The sequence below is a fragment of the Euprymna scolopes genome, chromosome 41, assembly GCF_053919585.1.
Source record: "Euprymna scolopes isolate OS-2025 chromosome 41, ASM5391958v1, whole genome shotgun sequence".
Taxonomy (NCBI): domain Eukaryota; kingdom Metazoa; phylum Mollusca; class Cephalopoda; order Sepiida; family Sepiolidae; genus Euprymna; species Euprymna scolopes.
Window position 1 is genome coordinate 31,389,858 of NC_136522.1, and position 15,470 is coordinate 31,405,327.

A 15,470-nucleotide genomic window follows, 5' to 3' on the forward strand; every position below is an offset into this window, starting at 1 on the left:
TCCTTCCACAATTACTTGCTGTAACATCTGCATACATCTGTCTTCTTTTGTGGCTGAGTGCAATTCGAGCAACCTTCCCTCAGTTACTGGAATATATTCTGTTTCCTGGACACCATCATCATCATCATCGATACATTCATTGCTCATTCCATGAATGTATGTCCTTGATAATGTGTCTACTGGGAACATCTTACCAGGACGGTATAAAACAATCACATTGTAAACTTGCAACCGCATTAACATATTTTGTAGTCGCTTTGGGCATTTCCCCAATTCTTTTTTCATTATTGCTTCTAATGGTTTATGATCAGTCAGTACTATAACTTATTGACCAAATGTGTATTGGTGAAACCGTTCACAGGCATAAACCACTGCCAATAGTTCTTTCTCAATCTGTGCATATCGGGTTTCTGTGTCTGTAAGTGCTTGGCTAATATATGCTAAGGGTTGACCTTCTTGTAGCAATGCAGTCCCCATTCCTTTCTCACTTGCATCACATTGAACGACCAATGGTTTGTTGGGGTCATAGTATCTCAATACTGGTTCTTCACTCACCAACCTTTTGATTTTCTCAAAAGCTTCTTCATGGATCTGTGACCGTGGCACATCCGCCTTTGTTAAGTTGCGAATTGGAGCCATCACGTCAGAGATATAGGGCAGAAACTTTGCCAAATAATTCTCGAATCCTCCCAATCGTTGCACTCCCTTAATGTCTGTTGGCCGTGGCATATCTTTTATGGCTTTTATTTTCTCAGGATCTGGAAGTAAACCCTCACTGGTTATCCTGTGACCCAGAAATGATACAGATGTTTGCTGTAAATGCATTTTCTCAGCATTCAATCGCATCCCACGATCACGACATCTTTGCAACAGCCTTCTGAGTTGTCTATCATGGTCTTCTGTTGCTTCTTCCATCATTTTACCAATCCTGACCACTAGAAGATCGTCTGCTTTGTTGATGATTCCTTTCAAATCGGCCACATTATTATATAGTTCTCTTTGAAATATTTCCGGGGCTGGAGCAATTCCAAATGGTAAAACCTTCCATCGAAACCGACCATATGGAGTGGTAAAAGTGGTCAAGCGATTGCTGGCTTCATCTAACTTCAGGTGCCAAAATCCGTCCCTTAGATCAAGAGTTGAGAAAATTTTGCTATCAGCAAGTTCTGGGAGGAGATCGTCCAGTACTGGAAATGCTCCCGTTTAAGAGCCTTATTTAATGGTCTGGGGTCAATACATATCCATAACTTTTCATTTTTTTTTTTGATTACCAGTGATAAGGCACTTACCCATGCTGTTGGCTCGTTCACTGGTTCAATTACCTTCTTTTTGACCAGTCTTTCTAATTTGGCTTTCACTTTTCCCTTGATAGCCATTGGTATTCTTCGAGCCGCTGCAACATGTGGTGTTACGTTGGGGTTCACCTCCAGATGAACCTCTCCAGGTAACGTACCCAATTCTTCCTGGAATACATCCTGAAATTCGGATATGATGCTCTCCGGGTGCTGGCTGCTGTCTTTTTGAGATATGTTTGTATCCCTCTTAAATTTGTCATTGTTCACACTAATGAATTCCATTTGCTGGGTGGCATTCGCTCCAAGTAGTGGATGGAAGTCTTCCTTTACAATGACAAACTTCACTGCATACTTGAGCCCGGTTTTGGGTTTATCATTTTTATCCGACATTCTCCTAACGGTTTCATTTGTGACCCGTTCCACATGACAAGGGTCTTATTGGACTGCTCAAGTGTTTTTCCCGCCACATGTTTCTCGTTCAGGATGTTTACTGAAGCTCCACTATCTAGCTGAAAAACAACTGGCTTTCCTTTGACCATCATTTCTGCCTTTATCACTTCAGGTCTGATGGAATTGATTCCTTCTTTCGTGGTCACACTGTCCACGTGTCCATAGTCCGAACCATCATTACTGCTATTGCTATCATCTTGTTTCCCAACAAACCGAATATTCTTTTTTCTTGATTTGCATCTTTTTGCAAAGTGGTGCTTTCCATTGCATTTCAAACACGTCTTCCCAAAAGCTGGACAAAACTCTTTTCCGGGTTCATGTTGCAATGCACACGCCCTACACCCTCTGTTACTTTCTGTGGTTGTTGGCCCTCCCTTAGGTTTCAAGTCCACTCTGTTAACTGCCTCGGGTCTCAGAATTATCGACTGTAGCGTTGCATTTTCCGATAGTTTGCATATGTCCATGCATCTCTGTAAGTCCAATGTCTAATTTTAAGCAGTTCAGCTTTGGTGTGGGGTTATATACTCCAAGAATTATCTGGTCTCATAGTATGGAAGAGACGCAATTCTCACAGAAATTGCATGTCTTTATCAACGTACGGAGTGCTGTGATAAATGCTTCCACTGTTTCACCTTCTCCCTGTTTTCTTGTGTGGAAGATATATCGTTTGTATGTCTCATTAATTTCTCCAATGGCATACTTATCGAACGCTTGGAGAATTTCATTGGGTGTTCTCTCTTCTTCCGGAGTCCAAAATTGAAATCCATAATATACTTTTAACGCTTCGTCTCCGAGTGTATGCAGCAACATCGCCGTTTGGTATGGCATTGGCTGTCTCGCTAGATACGTGATGATAGCATAGTTATTCCATCTTAATTTAAACAGCTTCCAGTTCGCTGACAGATTATTTTCCATACACAGGGTGTTTGGGGGTTGTATCCCCGCCACTGGTCTATTTATCCATTCCAACATCTCCAATACAGGTCCGTCACCGCCAAGGGACATTACTCTAGCGGTGTAACCTGAGATTAGTTCCTCATGCAACAAAGAATTCAACACCAATCTCATCCCCCAAACTGGTGTAAATTGTGCATTGCCGGTTATCACTGTTCACATCACTACCGCATATATCTCTAGTGGATACTGGATGCACACAGTCACTGGTCTGCAAGGTGTGTTGCAAGGAATAGACGATGAAAGTGATCCCGGTGCTCACAGCAGATGCAAGCACACTTAGCTGCTGCGGAATAGGAATGGTACAAGTGAACCTTGGTGTGACGCGGAGCATTAGCATAGAAGTCTTAGTTGTGGATGGATATTTACTGGGATTTGATTTATTGCTTGGGCTGGACACAAGGAGTAGTTGTGTCTAGTGAAGGTAAGATGACTTTCCAACATTGCACCACATTTGTTATGTAACATTCACGTCGAGACTTTTATTTCCCATAGCTTATACTAAACAAAGCAGATTATCTGTCTGTTATGCTACATCATCAGATTACAACATTTCTTGTGAACAACCCATTTGGAATCTCTGAACATTGATTCTTAGATGAAAATGAAAAGCAACGGACTTAGACCGCCCCCGAATGACTTATTGGCTTGGGTGTTTTTATAGCCGTTGAGCGAAACTAAATTGTTGCTTTGAGGTAAGACGGATGTAGTTCATTATTGGACTTGCAATCGAAAAGTCTTGAGTTTGCTTTTCAGGTAGACCCGAATCATACGCTTGTGTGCTTCTGTGCATGCTCGGCACTCTCCTTCCTGATCTCCAGATCACACAAACGACAATGCTGGCCAGGTCGTTTCCTCCTGGTACTTAGCTTTAAAGGTACAGGCTCAGAAACTTCCTCTGTGGTGTCTGCGTCTACTGTATCATTGAAGTCTTCTTGCTCTAGATCATTGGGTGCATCATCTTCTGAGGATCTTTCTTCATCTGGTTGTTCATACAGCAGTGGGGCTTTGTCATCTGACGAGTTAAGTTTGTCACTGATTACACAATTATATTGGCATACTAAATACATATCCTTTATGTGGTATGGTGTTCCATTAACTGAGACCGAGTGTTCCCTATTCATTTTATCACTGTTTCTGTACCGAACTGCATCGTACATCTTCCCTGTGGATTCTTCACCCAAATCGCATCTCTTTGTATTCAATTTTCACCCCAAACAAGGCCCAGTGCCACTTTGAAGTAGGGGGCTACTATCGGGGACATAATTTGTAGAGGCATTATGAAGAGATATAAGTAGAAAGATGTTTGTACACATTACACTTGAACTTCTGCATATTAGTAAAGTTGGGAAAGCAGAATCATGGAAGGGAGTTCCAAAGACTTGAAGTTCTGAGGAAAAAAACTATTGGAGTAAAAGACTTTCAACACCTAAGGATCTCAACTGTAAAGTTGCTTGTCGGGTTTGTCGGCGGTAGTCACGTCAAGGAGATACAAGTGTTTGCAGTTTGTCAGAGCATTCACCATTAAAGTATTTATAGAATAGGCAGAGGGATGTGTTCATTTGTTTTTCTCCTCATGCCTATTATAGAGAGTGGTGTCATCGGCAAATATATCCATCTCCGAAACAATTTTATCAGGGAGGTCATTTATGAATATCAGGAATAATAATGATCCAAGGATAGACCCCTGAGGTACTCCCGCATTTATATCATATTGTTTAGATGTACGACAGTTGAGGACTACTTGGATTTTCTCTTACTTAAGAAGGATTTAATTACATTATGTATTCTTCCAGTGATACCATATTTAATTACATTATGTATTCTTCCAGTGATACCATATGATATAATTTTCCTTAGAAGACCATCGTGCCATACCCTGTCAAAAACCTTACATATATCAAGGGTTACCGCTCTACCTTCCCCTGTTTTGTCCAGTGAACGGTATATACGTTCAGAGACTACAGTTAAGATATCTGCTGTTGAACGGTTGCCTAAATCCATATTGTTTGTCGGTCAGGAGTTTAGTAGCTGTTAGTTGTTGGACTAGGGCTTGATTAACTAAGGACTCAAATATTTTGGCGAAAAGCGGAAGGAGGCTAATGGGGTGATAATTTAGTGGGTCAGTTCTTTCACCAGAATTCTTGAAGACTTGTACCACAGAAGCAGTTTTCCAGCAGTCGGGAAAGCAAGATTTATTAAGGAATTTATTGTAAAGTTTGGAGAGAACTGAAGCAACCTCAGCAGAGCATCTCCCTCTTTGTATAGGTTAGCAACTGTAGTGTCGGGAACCATCACTTAAACGATACCCTTGAAACAGATCTTATATGTGTAAAGCATATTTGCAAGTGCCGTCATGGCCGTCTTCTCGTCCTTGGGCGTGACATTGCCCCGTAAACTGCTTCTAAGATCGTGCACGTTGTTCATGTCGCAATGCACTGTATTGTGCGATGAGACCTCTCCATTATTTTGTTTCCGAAGTTAATTTGCATACCGTTAACGGCCTTTGTTATCTTGCGTGTTCTCAGCATTATGAGTTTATTCAATTTCTTCCAGGTATTTAAATTTATTATCGAAAGGTCTGAACGCGAATCGAGTTGCATTTTTATTTCTTTATCATTAATTTTTATAGTCACATATTTTCGAAATTCTTCTCATCTCCGCCAAACACTCGGAATTTGTGCTTAATTTTATTTCTGCAATGAGTCTTATTTTGTGTCCTATTTTTTTTTTTTACATATTAAAATTTTTCTTGATAAATATAGATAGTCCTTAACCCAATGCAAAGTATCACATCGATTACACGGAGCCATTGTCGTAATGCTTAGTTCCAGACAGTATTAAAGTCACAGGGGTTTTATATTATTATTATTATTATTATTATTATTATTATTATTATTATTATTATTATTATTATTTATTTATTTATTTATTTAGATACTAAAGAACAAACGTACATGTATATTTGTTTTCGGTAGAAAACTATCCCTATGTGAATTTAATAATACGAATAATAATAATAATAATAATAATAATAATAATAATAATAATAATAATAATAATAATATATACATATATATATATATATATATACAATATAAAATCTTCTCATTGAAAATTTATTCATATCTTTAAAAAAAAACATGATAAGCCTATAAGAAAACTATACAAAATTTTAATTCTCCGATAAAGAGTACAAATAAACAAGAAAACCCTTATTCCATGGAGTTTCGAGGAATGCAATTCATATCATCAGAGGGAAGAAGTTTACAAGATATACAATAATTTTTGCAGGTTAATGTATTAAAGAAGCCAAACAATATGAAAGTAACCATATTTGCATCAAAAAGTTATTTACCAATTATTGACAGTTTATAGGGATTCAATGAGATTAAAAAATAAGAAACGAGGAAAGGGGAGAAAAGAGATCCAAAACCCAATAAAAAAACGATAAAATTCAGAAAAGGAAAAATCCGAAATGAGTCCATTAAAAATTCATAGGTTATCCATTAGAAAACAGAATTATAAATGTCCATGGTAAAATACAGCTTCCAGAAAAATCATTCGTTAATGGAGAGTGAAGTTCATTTCTTTTTATATAACGTTTTTTTTTTAAGATATGAATAAGGAAAATGGAAGCGATAAAGTGGTGATTCAAAATGAAATTGAAAAATAGGGTGGTAGGAGAAAGAGAAGAAAAACGAAAAATATAAATAAGAACAGAGAATAGGAAGAACATTGGGAAGTTGAAAAAAGAGGGGAAAAAGAGAGATACACATAGTTAAGGGAGGATGAGAGTCAGTTTTGGGAAAGAAACTTTGTTCATGGAATTCGTGTTTAGGTTTAGGAACCGATAGAGAATGAGGGATTTTATTGAGAGTGATTTTGGCTACATGAGTTTGTGTGTGTGTGTGTGAAATGTAGGGATTAGGGCAGCGAGATGTTGGTTCACGTTGCACTTGAACTTATGCATGTCAGTACAGTTGGGGAAGCAGTGACCTGGAATGGAATTCCAAAGTCTAGCAGTTCTGGGGAAGAAACTACTGGAGTAGAAAGATCTTTTACATCTAGGGATCTCTACAGTGTGGGGGTGGGATTTTGCAGCTTGACGGGTCTGTCGAGGGTGTTCACGACGTTGGGGCACAAGTGCTTGCAGTTCTTCAGAGCATTCACCATTATAATACTTGTAGAACAGGCAGAGGGATGCAACGTTTCGACGATGGGACAGAGGCTGAAGTTTAGATGCCAGTTTAGGGCCTATCAGATTTGCGACTCTCTTTTGAACCCTTTCAAGGAGCGAGAGACTAGTAGCCGATGCACCGGCCCAAATATGACAGCAACACTCCATACATGGGCGAATAGTGGCCTTATAGAGGTATAGGATACTTTCGGGTGTTAGAAGTTTTCTAGCACGGTAGAGAGAGCCCACCTTCCTCGCAGCGGCCCTGGCAATGCCCTCGATGTAATTGTTCCAACTCATGTTTCCTGTGAACGTTAGGCCAAGGAGCTTGAAAGACGTACTCTCAGATAAAGAGTTGTTGGCCATTGCTATAGGTGGTAGAGAAGGTTTCTTGTAATTATTGAATGAAACCAGTTTTGTCTTGGTGGCATTGAACGTTACCATCCATTTTTGTCCCCATTCCACTACTGATTGGAGGTCATCCTCTAGTGTTTCTGCCATTACTTTAGATATATGTTCATTTGTTTTCCTGTCGTGCCTGCTATAGAGTGTGGTGTCATCAGCATATATACCCATCTCAGAGGCAATTTTGTCGGGGAGGTCATTTATGAATATCAGGAACAGCAGAGGTCCAAGGATAGACCTCTGGGGCACTCCCGCATTTATATCATATTGTTTAGATGTACGACCGTCGAGGACAACCTGGATTTTTCTCTTATCTAAGAAGGATTTAATTATGTTAAGTATTCTACCAGTGATACCGTAAGATCTAATTTTCCTGAGGAGACCCTCATGCCATACCCTGTCAAAAGCCTTAGATATATCTAGAGCTACCGCTCTGCCCTCTCCCACTTTGTCCAGTGAATGGTATATGCGTTCAGAGATTACAGTAAGGATGTCTGCCGTGGAACGGGCTTGTCTAAATCCATATTGATGGTGGTCAGAAGTTTAGCATCTGTAAGCTGCCGGACTAGAGCATGGTTAATTAAGGTCTCAAATATTTTCGCAAAAAGTGGGAGGAGGCTAATAGGGCGATAATTTAATGGGTCAGTTCTTTCGCCAGAATTCTTGAATACTGGTACCACAATTCGATTGCAGTTTTGAACCATTCAGTGGTCTCGGTTGCACACTGTTCAGCAGGGAGAGAAAAAATATTTCCCCATGGGGCGTCTCTGATAAGATCTCTGATAGCTTCCCAGTCAGCCTTTTTATAATATCTCGTTGTTTTGAGCACTGGCTCTTCAGTTTTGGGTCTAGAGTTTAGGGCGATTTCAACCATTATCACCGCATGATCAGCGTTCCCAAGTGGGCTGTCGGCTTTCGTTACACAATCATCAGGAACTGTGGTTAAAAACAGATCTAATAGTGATGCGTGTTGTTCTTCCTGATCAGGCAAGCGGGTTGGAAAAGTAACAATTTGCGATAGGGAGTGAGATACAGAGAAGCTATGAGTTGCGCTGCCTGCTGCATCTGTGTAAGTAGAGAATCCAAGCCAGTTTTTGTGATAGACATTAAAGTCGCCAAATACATGTACTTGGGCGCTAGTGTCGAAGGAGAGTGCTGTGTCTATGCTGTCAGATACTTTGTTTATTATGGTGCAGTCTTGGGTCGAGGGAGAGCGGTAGAGAAAGTAAAAGTAGCTAATGTTGTGTTGCATGATTAGTCTAAAGCACATAAAGGCTTGATCATCCGTTTCTAGGTTTGTTTCTCTAGTCAAGGGAAGGGTATTACGAATGTAAACTCCAAGTCCGTGCATATGTCTGTCAGAGTCCTTACGGCAGAGTGGGAGATATCCAGGCATGTTAAAGTAGTTAGAGGGGATGGAGGAGTGTAGGTTAGTCTCACTTAGTGCTAAGATATCCGAGGTATTTGTTAGGAGAAATGCTTCAACATCAGCTAAATTAGTTCTAAGCCCACGGATATTTGTGAATGCAAGCCTCAAGGGAGGAGGCAAGTTGGATTTGTTTGACCCTAAGCCTGGTTTAAGCTTATTTTTAGATTGTACTGCCATGAAAATGGTGATAGAGTAGAGACAGGATCGCAACGTCTTTTCTGTGGAAAAGAGGTTGCAGAGAAGAGAAAAGGGTCATCGCCTATTAGATTACGAAGTCTGTTTTGAACACTGTCAAGGCAGGATAGGGTGCTTTGAGCAGTTCCTGCTCAGATTGGGCAACAGAACTCAATGCTAGGACATACTTGGCTCTTATATGGGTAGAGAATTGCTTCTAGTGAGATATCTACTATTGCGATAGAATAATCAAACCATTTTACCAGCGACCTTGGCAACAGATTTGATGTATGTGCTTCATTTCAGGCCAGGAGTTAAGGTCAAACCAAGAAGTTTGTCTAAACATCAAGTATCCTTATAGCGAGAGCCGTTCATTTCAACAGCGGCCAGATGTGAGTCCGAGTGTTGATGATGGAAAGAGAGATGCTTGGTGTTCGATTCATTAAAATTAACCAGCCACCCTTTTCCCTGTGTTACCGCGTGTTCAATATAAAAGAAGAGAGAATCAGAGAGATCTTGGTCCCTACTGCTCCTGAAGTCTTATTTATTCAAAAGAAACCCACTAAAGTAGTTGCCTAATTTACATATTCAATTAAAGAAAATCTATTTTTTTAATAATTTGCTTCGTGTTATTAATCGATTTTAGTAACAGAATTGGTTAATTGTTGTATTTAGAAATATTATTTAAAGTTGGTTTATTTTACTTTAATTTATTTTTAATTATTTGCTAAAGCCAACATAAATAAAGTTACTTCCGTTTATTTAAAAAAGATTTATGAATAAAATTCAAATCTAATTCAGCAAAACGCGGCACACAACTGTTAACAGAGGAATATTTAAAGAGGACCAAAGAAATGTGTGTATGTATGTGTGTGTGTGTATGTGTGTGTGTTTGTGCGTGTGTATATTTTAATCGCAAAACACTTACGACTTTGCCTCCTGATCGAATTGGGAATTTTCCAATGAATGACTTGAGACTAAAGTTTTTGATATTTTTAATAGTTTTAAATTTTGAAAAAAAAAATTAAGATAATGAATCTTATACTTACATATACAGTCTGCTGGGCTTTTTGATTGTGTCGATAATGTTGTATAATTTTCTGGACATTTAAAGCACAAGCCTGTGGTGACATGCGGCTGAAAATAACCTTGCAGACAATCTTCGCATTCATTGACTGCATCGTTTCGGAATTTTCCAGCTGGACAATTTCCTGTGAATAAGAAAGATATACATTAGACAAATGAGCAAACGTTTACTATGTGTTTAGGCAAATCATATATAAATGCTTAATATGTGTTTAGATAAATCATATATAAACAAACGCTTACTATGTGTGTAGACAACCATGTATAAACGCTTAATATGTGTTTAGACAAACCATATATAAACGCTTAATATGTGTTTAGATAATTCATATATAAACATTTACTATGTGTTGCAACTTCAATAGAGTTAGGCCGAGCATGAGGACTGAAAGACCGTTTTTAAAAAACGTTAGGTCACAAAATATTTCATCATAACTAAAAACATCACCTGATATGACAAAAATTATATAAAAATGGAACATACAGAATATATATTACTCTCACTTAATGCTAAGTTGTAGTCCCCTGGTCTTGGTCTATTTGTTCTGAAAAAAGTGGTAGTAGGAAGGCAGGCTCAAACCCATACCGCAAAGGAGGAAGAGAACGGGGAAAACCTGACGTCTTTGCTGTTACGGCCACCGCCAAAACGGAAGTGACTTTTGTTTAAATTAAGGCTAGACAATCGAAAGGACAGGATGATTTTCGAAAATATCAGCAAAAAAGCGACCCCCCTCTTAAAAAAAAGCGCAGTTGAAAGTGAAGATATTAATGTTTTTAACTTATTTTTCGGTATTTATCGTCTGAAAGGTCGAACTTCAAAGTAAAAACGTCGCATCTGTCGAAAGTTTTAGGTAGACATGCAAACATACATACATACATTTATATATTGGTAACTAAACATTTTCGACCCACGCCGATTAAAAAACTTGGCCTATCTCTGAATACCCTTAATGTAAAATTTCAAATGTTTAGGCCAGAAATTGTCTGAGTAATTTGGTAGAGACCGCAGAGGTTAAATTTTTTAAAACGTTGACCCCTATTATGACCCCTTAACATTTATTGTTTTGGGCTCAAATCAAGTTATTAAGTTAAATTCATGTGCAAGGAATCTATGTCTAAAATTTTAATTGTTTATACCCAAAATTCGTGGAGGAGTTTGGTAGAGTTCTCAAAGGTCGAATCGTTGAACTTTGACCCCTTAACAGCCAAATTTCTGGCCGAAGGCGGATTACAAAGATGTTCCCGCATCTCAGTAACCTGTGTATCAAATTTCAAGTCTGTAGACTTAAAATTGACAGAGTTATTGCGTAGGGAAATGTACACAGACACTTCCCTTATATATATAATATTTTTTATTTTTACTTTTTTTATTATTTTTAAAACAGTAATCTACGTACACGCGTGTTTCGAGAACTCTCATAAGCGTAGCTCAACTGTTTCTAGGGATCGAACTTCAGACTATGTTCCCACAGTCCGGCACCTTAGCCGCTAGGCCACGAAACCTAGATGAATTTACTGTTTATTTTTATCGCTTATAAATTTAGATTTGTTTTTTTTCAAATGATAGATTCGGTTAATAATGGCTTCGCCTCGAAGCTAGATTTTAGAAAGTTGCCCTAATTAGTTTGGACGTATATATAATATATATGTATGTGTATGTACATATTAATATATATAATATATATGTATGTGTATGTACATATTAATATATATAATATATATGTATGTGTATGTACATATTAATATATATAATATATATGTATGTGTATGTACATATTAATATATATAATATATATGTATGTGTATGTACATATTAATATATAAATTAATAAAAAGTAGCGTTTCCTTCCTGTCTTAAAACGGTTGAATTTGGAAACGACGTTTTCGTTCTTTTTCGAACTAGAAATAGCCGTGTATTTATAAATGAACATAGCGTTTCTCCTCATAACATCTTATATCCTTTGAATTCTTATTCTCTCTTGGAATAAATAATATCGTAAGAATTCAAAAGATTAGACAGTTAAAGGCGCGTTTCTTCATTTTTATTTACTGTTTAATTTTTCCCTTATATGCGTATATGTACGGTGTGCATGTGTGTATGTGCGTACTTATATGTGTATATATTTAAAACTGACGTGTACATTCTCATTGGCTATACCTCCTTCTCCTCCTCCTCCTTCCTTTCTTTTCCATTCCCCTTTTCCCCGTGCATGCTCATACTTTCACTACACCGATGAAGACTGAAGGATCGGTCGAAAATAATGTACCTTAAAAAAAGTTTTTTAATATTTCTTCATAATATTATTTTGTATTCCTGCACGTTACGAATTGAAAACGAATAAAGAAACGTTGTAAGCTTTTATACTTCTCGAATATATATATATATATATATATATATATATATATATATATATATATATATATATATATAGGATCTTTTATCCTTTTTTTTTTTGTATTTCACTTCAGTAAGTTTTAAGAGGTCAAGGGGCTCCCTCCTGGAGCTAACACTTGATTCTGTTATGATTTATATTTATATCCGAGGGCTCTTTTAAGAATAGGTAATGTTCCTTTATGGTTGCTATCTGTATTTCGTTACAGTTTGGTCTTCCAGGGGTTGCTTCTAAGTATTTATTAACTATTACAATCGGTATAATGTTTATTTCTTTCAGAGACCATGTCGATGTGTGTGCCTGTGTGTGTGAAACTAGGCCGACTTTTTAAAAATTTAACCCAAAAGTACTTTAGGTTTTGTATCAGAATCCCTCCAATAAATATCGATAATCAAAAAACTCTAATGAGGAAAGGGTAGTTCGATTCTAACCAAATTTAACGAATATTGTGATGCTATACTCAATCCATCTGCTAGGAATTAGGAAAGAAAAGAAAAAATAATAATATATAACAAAAGAAAACGGAGTAAATTTATCCGGTAACAAACGAAATAGAAAATAGAATTCATGATTAGACAATAGATAGGAAGGTAGACAAAAGAAGACATGGGATTGTTGTCAGGGTGACGGTAACAAAAGTATGGAATAATGGATGTAAATATTTTTAGATTTGATTTGTGGGTACTTTATGATTGACAATGACGTTTATAACGCCGATACTAAGCAAGGGGTTAAAAACAAATAGGCGATTCCACAGATTTCGATGAAAATAAAATTATTGGATGTTTGGAAGATTCGTTTATCTTCATTCAATCCCGGCCACTGTCGAGTTTCCCTGATATCTATCTATATATATATATATATATATGTATATATATATGTATATATATATATATATATATATATATATATATATCTGTGTATGTGTGTGTGTGTGTGTGTGTGTTAACGGAAAAGATAAATTTCTAACAGAATGTGTATCTAGAATAATAGGCAAAAGACCATAATAGAACTCATCAAATTTTACACAAAAACATGCAAAATATTGATTCGATATTTCTTTTCAATTAGAAAACTTCATAATGGAATAAATATTTATTTTGTTAAAATCAGTTTCAATATGCAAAGATTGAAAGAGGTAGTGGATGGAGATGGATTTTTGAGATAGGTTGTCCTCGACGGTCGTACATCTAAACAATATGATATAAATGCGGGAGTGCCCCAGGGATCTATCCTTGGACCTCTGCTGTTCCTGATATTCATAAATGACCTCCCCGACAAAATTGCCTCTGAGATGGGTATATATGCTGATGACACCACACTCTATAGCAGGCACGACAGAAAAACAAATGAACATATATCTAAAGTAATGGCAGAAACACTAGAGGATGACCTCCAATCAGTAGTGGAATGGGGACAAAAATGGATAGTAACGTTCAATGCCACCAAGACAAAACTGGTTTCATTCAATAATTACAAGAAACCTTCTCTACCACCTATAGCAATGGCCAACGACTCTTTATCTGAGAGTACGTCTCTCAAGCTCCTTGGCCTAACGTTCATAGGAAACATGAGTTGGAACAATTACATCGAGGGCATTGCCAGGGCCGCTGCGAGGAAGGTGGGCTCTCTCTACCGTGCTAGAAAACTTCTAACACCCGAAAGTATCCTGTACCTCTATAAGGCCACTATTCGCCCATGTATGGAATGTTGCTGTCATATTTGGGCCGGTGCATCGGCTACTAGTCACTCACTCCTTGACAGGGTTCAAAAGAGAGTCGCAAATCTGATAGGCCCTAAACTGGCATCTAAACTTCAGCCTCTGTCCCATCGTCGAAACGTTGCATCCCTCTGCCTGTTCTACAAGTATTATAATGGTGAATGCTCTGAAGAACTGCAAGCACTTGTGCCCCCACGACGTGAACACCCTCGACAGATCCGACAAGCTGCAAAATCCCACCCCCATACTGTAGAGATCCCTAGATGTAAAAGATCTTTCTACTCCAGTAGTTTCTTCCCCAGAACTGCTAGACTTTGGAATTCCATTCCAGGTCACTGCTTCCCCAACTGTACTGACTCAAGTGCAACGTGAACCAACATCTCGCTGCCCTAATCCCTACATAGTACCCCAGTAGATGTTTCCCCTGATAGTAGCCCCCTACATTAAAGTGGCAATGTGCCTTGTTTGGGGTGAAAATGTAATAAAAAAAAAAGATAGTGGGTAACAGTAAAGGGAATGTTTAGCTTGTAGTTATCGTTATGTATTTTAAATGGTGGGGATGGAGGGAATATGATTTGTTAAAGTTTAGGTTGTGACTTTGTAAAGGAAGGGGAATCTGTTGTGAGACTGAGACGCAATTCTGCTATCACGTGATGAGGAGTAACGTCGATGGTACCACATTGTTGGATGAGCATGTCTAAGGAAGGGATGGAACTGTTACATTAAGTTTTGAATATAAATTTTATTGTAAGTTCTATAATCAGACGTTTTCTTTCTTTTTCTTTCTGATTTCTATACCGATTCATACATTTAGAAATATTTTTTACTTTCCAGTTTGAGATATTTTTCCGTTCTTCATTCTCTTTTTTAGCTTCATTAATTCAGACACTGCCAAAACGTAATATTTTTCCCATGATTTTTAAAAGAAGGCAAACACTTGTTATAAAGAAACAGTTTTATAATACTTACGTATTGTGCATTCTGTTGCACCTTCTCCATCCGTCGTGAAATCTTCAGGACATTTAGTACAGAGAGCAAATGGGTCAAGCAACTCTAGAACACGGAAAAATCCCCTTGGACATTTAGAACAGGTATCAGCCGCGTTTTTCTTCTCAAAGCCCGATTTACAATAAACTATAAAATAAAAATAAATAAAACAAAATTAAAATCTTTGCAGTTTTATTTTTCTTTGCTTGTCCCTGTTTACCTGTCTTTTCATGAAGGCAACGTTAAACACAATTTGAATTTTTATTGTGAGAAATATTCAACTCCTAAAAAAAGGCACTCTGCATTAATTGCCTCAATTTTGAAAAACCTTTTCTTCACACTAAATAAGGCATATTGCAACTGAAGCATAAGAAGCTACTGTGATTGGGACTAGATT

At 37.6% G+C, this 15,470-nt stretch overlaps 1 protein-coding gene across 1 annotated transcript in view; it reads right to left on the minus strand.

The window, feature by feature from the left end:
- LOC145266649 (cysteine repeat modular protein A-like) overlaps nt 1-15,470 on the minus strand; it is a 110,060-nt gene that overhangs the window by 90,627 nt on the left and 3,963 nt on the right. Inside the window, exons 2-3 of the mRNA XM_080122575.1 lie at nt 15,056-15,220; nt 9,937-10,098 (exon numbers count right to left, since the gene is read on the minus strand). Of these exons, the coding sequence (XP_079978701.1) occupies nt 9,937-10,098; nt 15,056-15,220 (327 nt within the window). The remainder of the gene's footprint in view (nt 1-9,936; nt 10,099-15,055; nt 15,221-15,470) is intronic.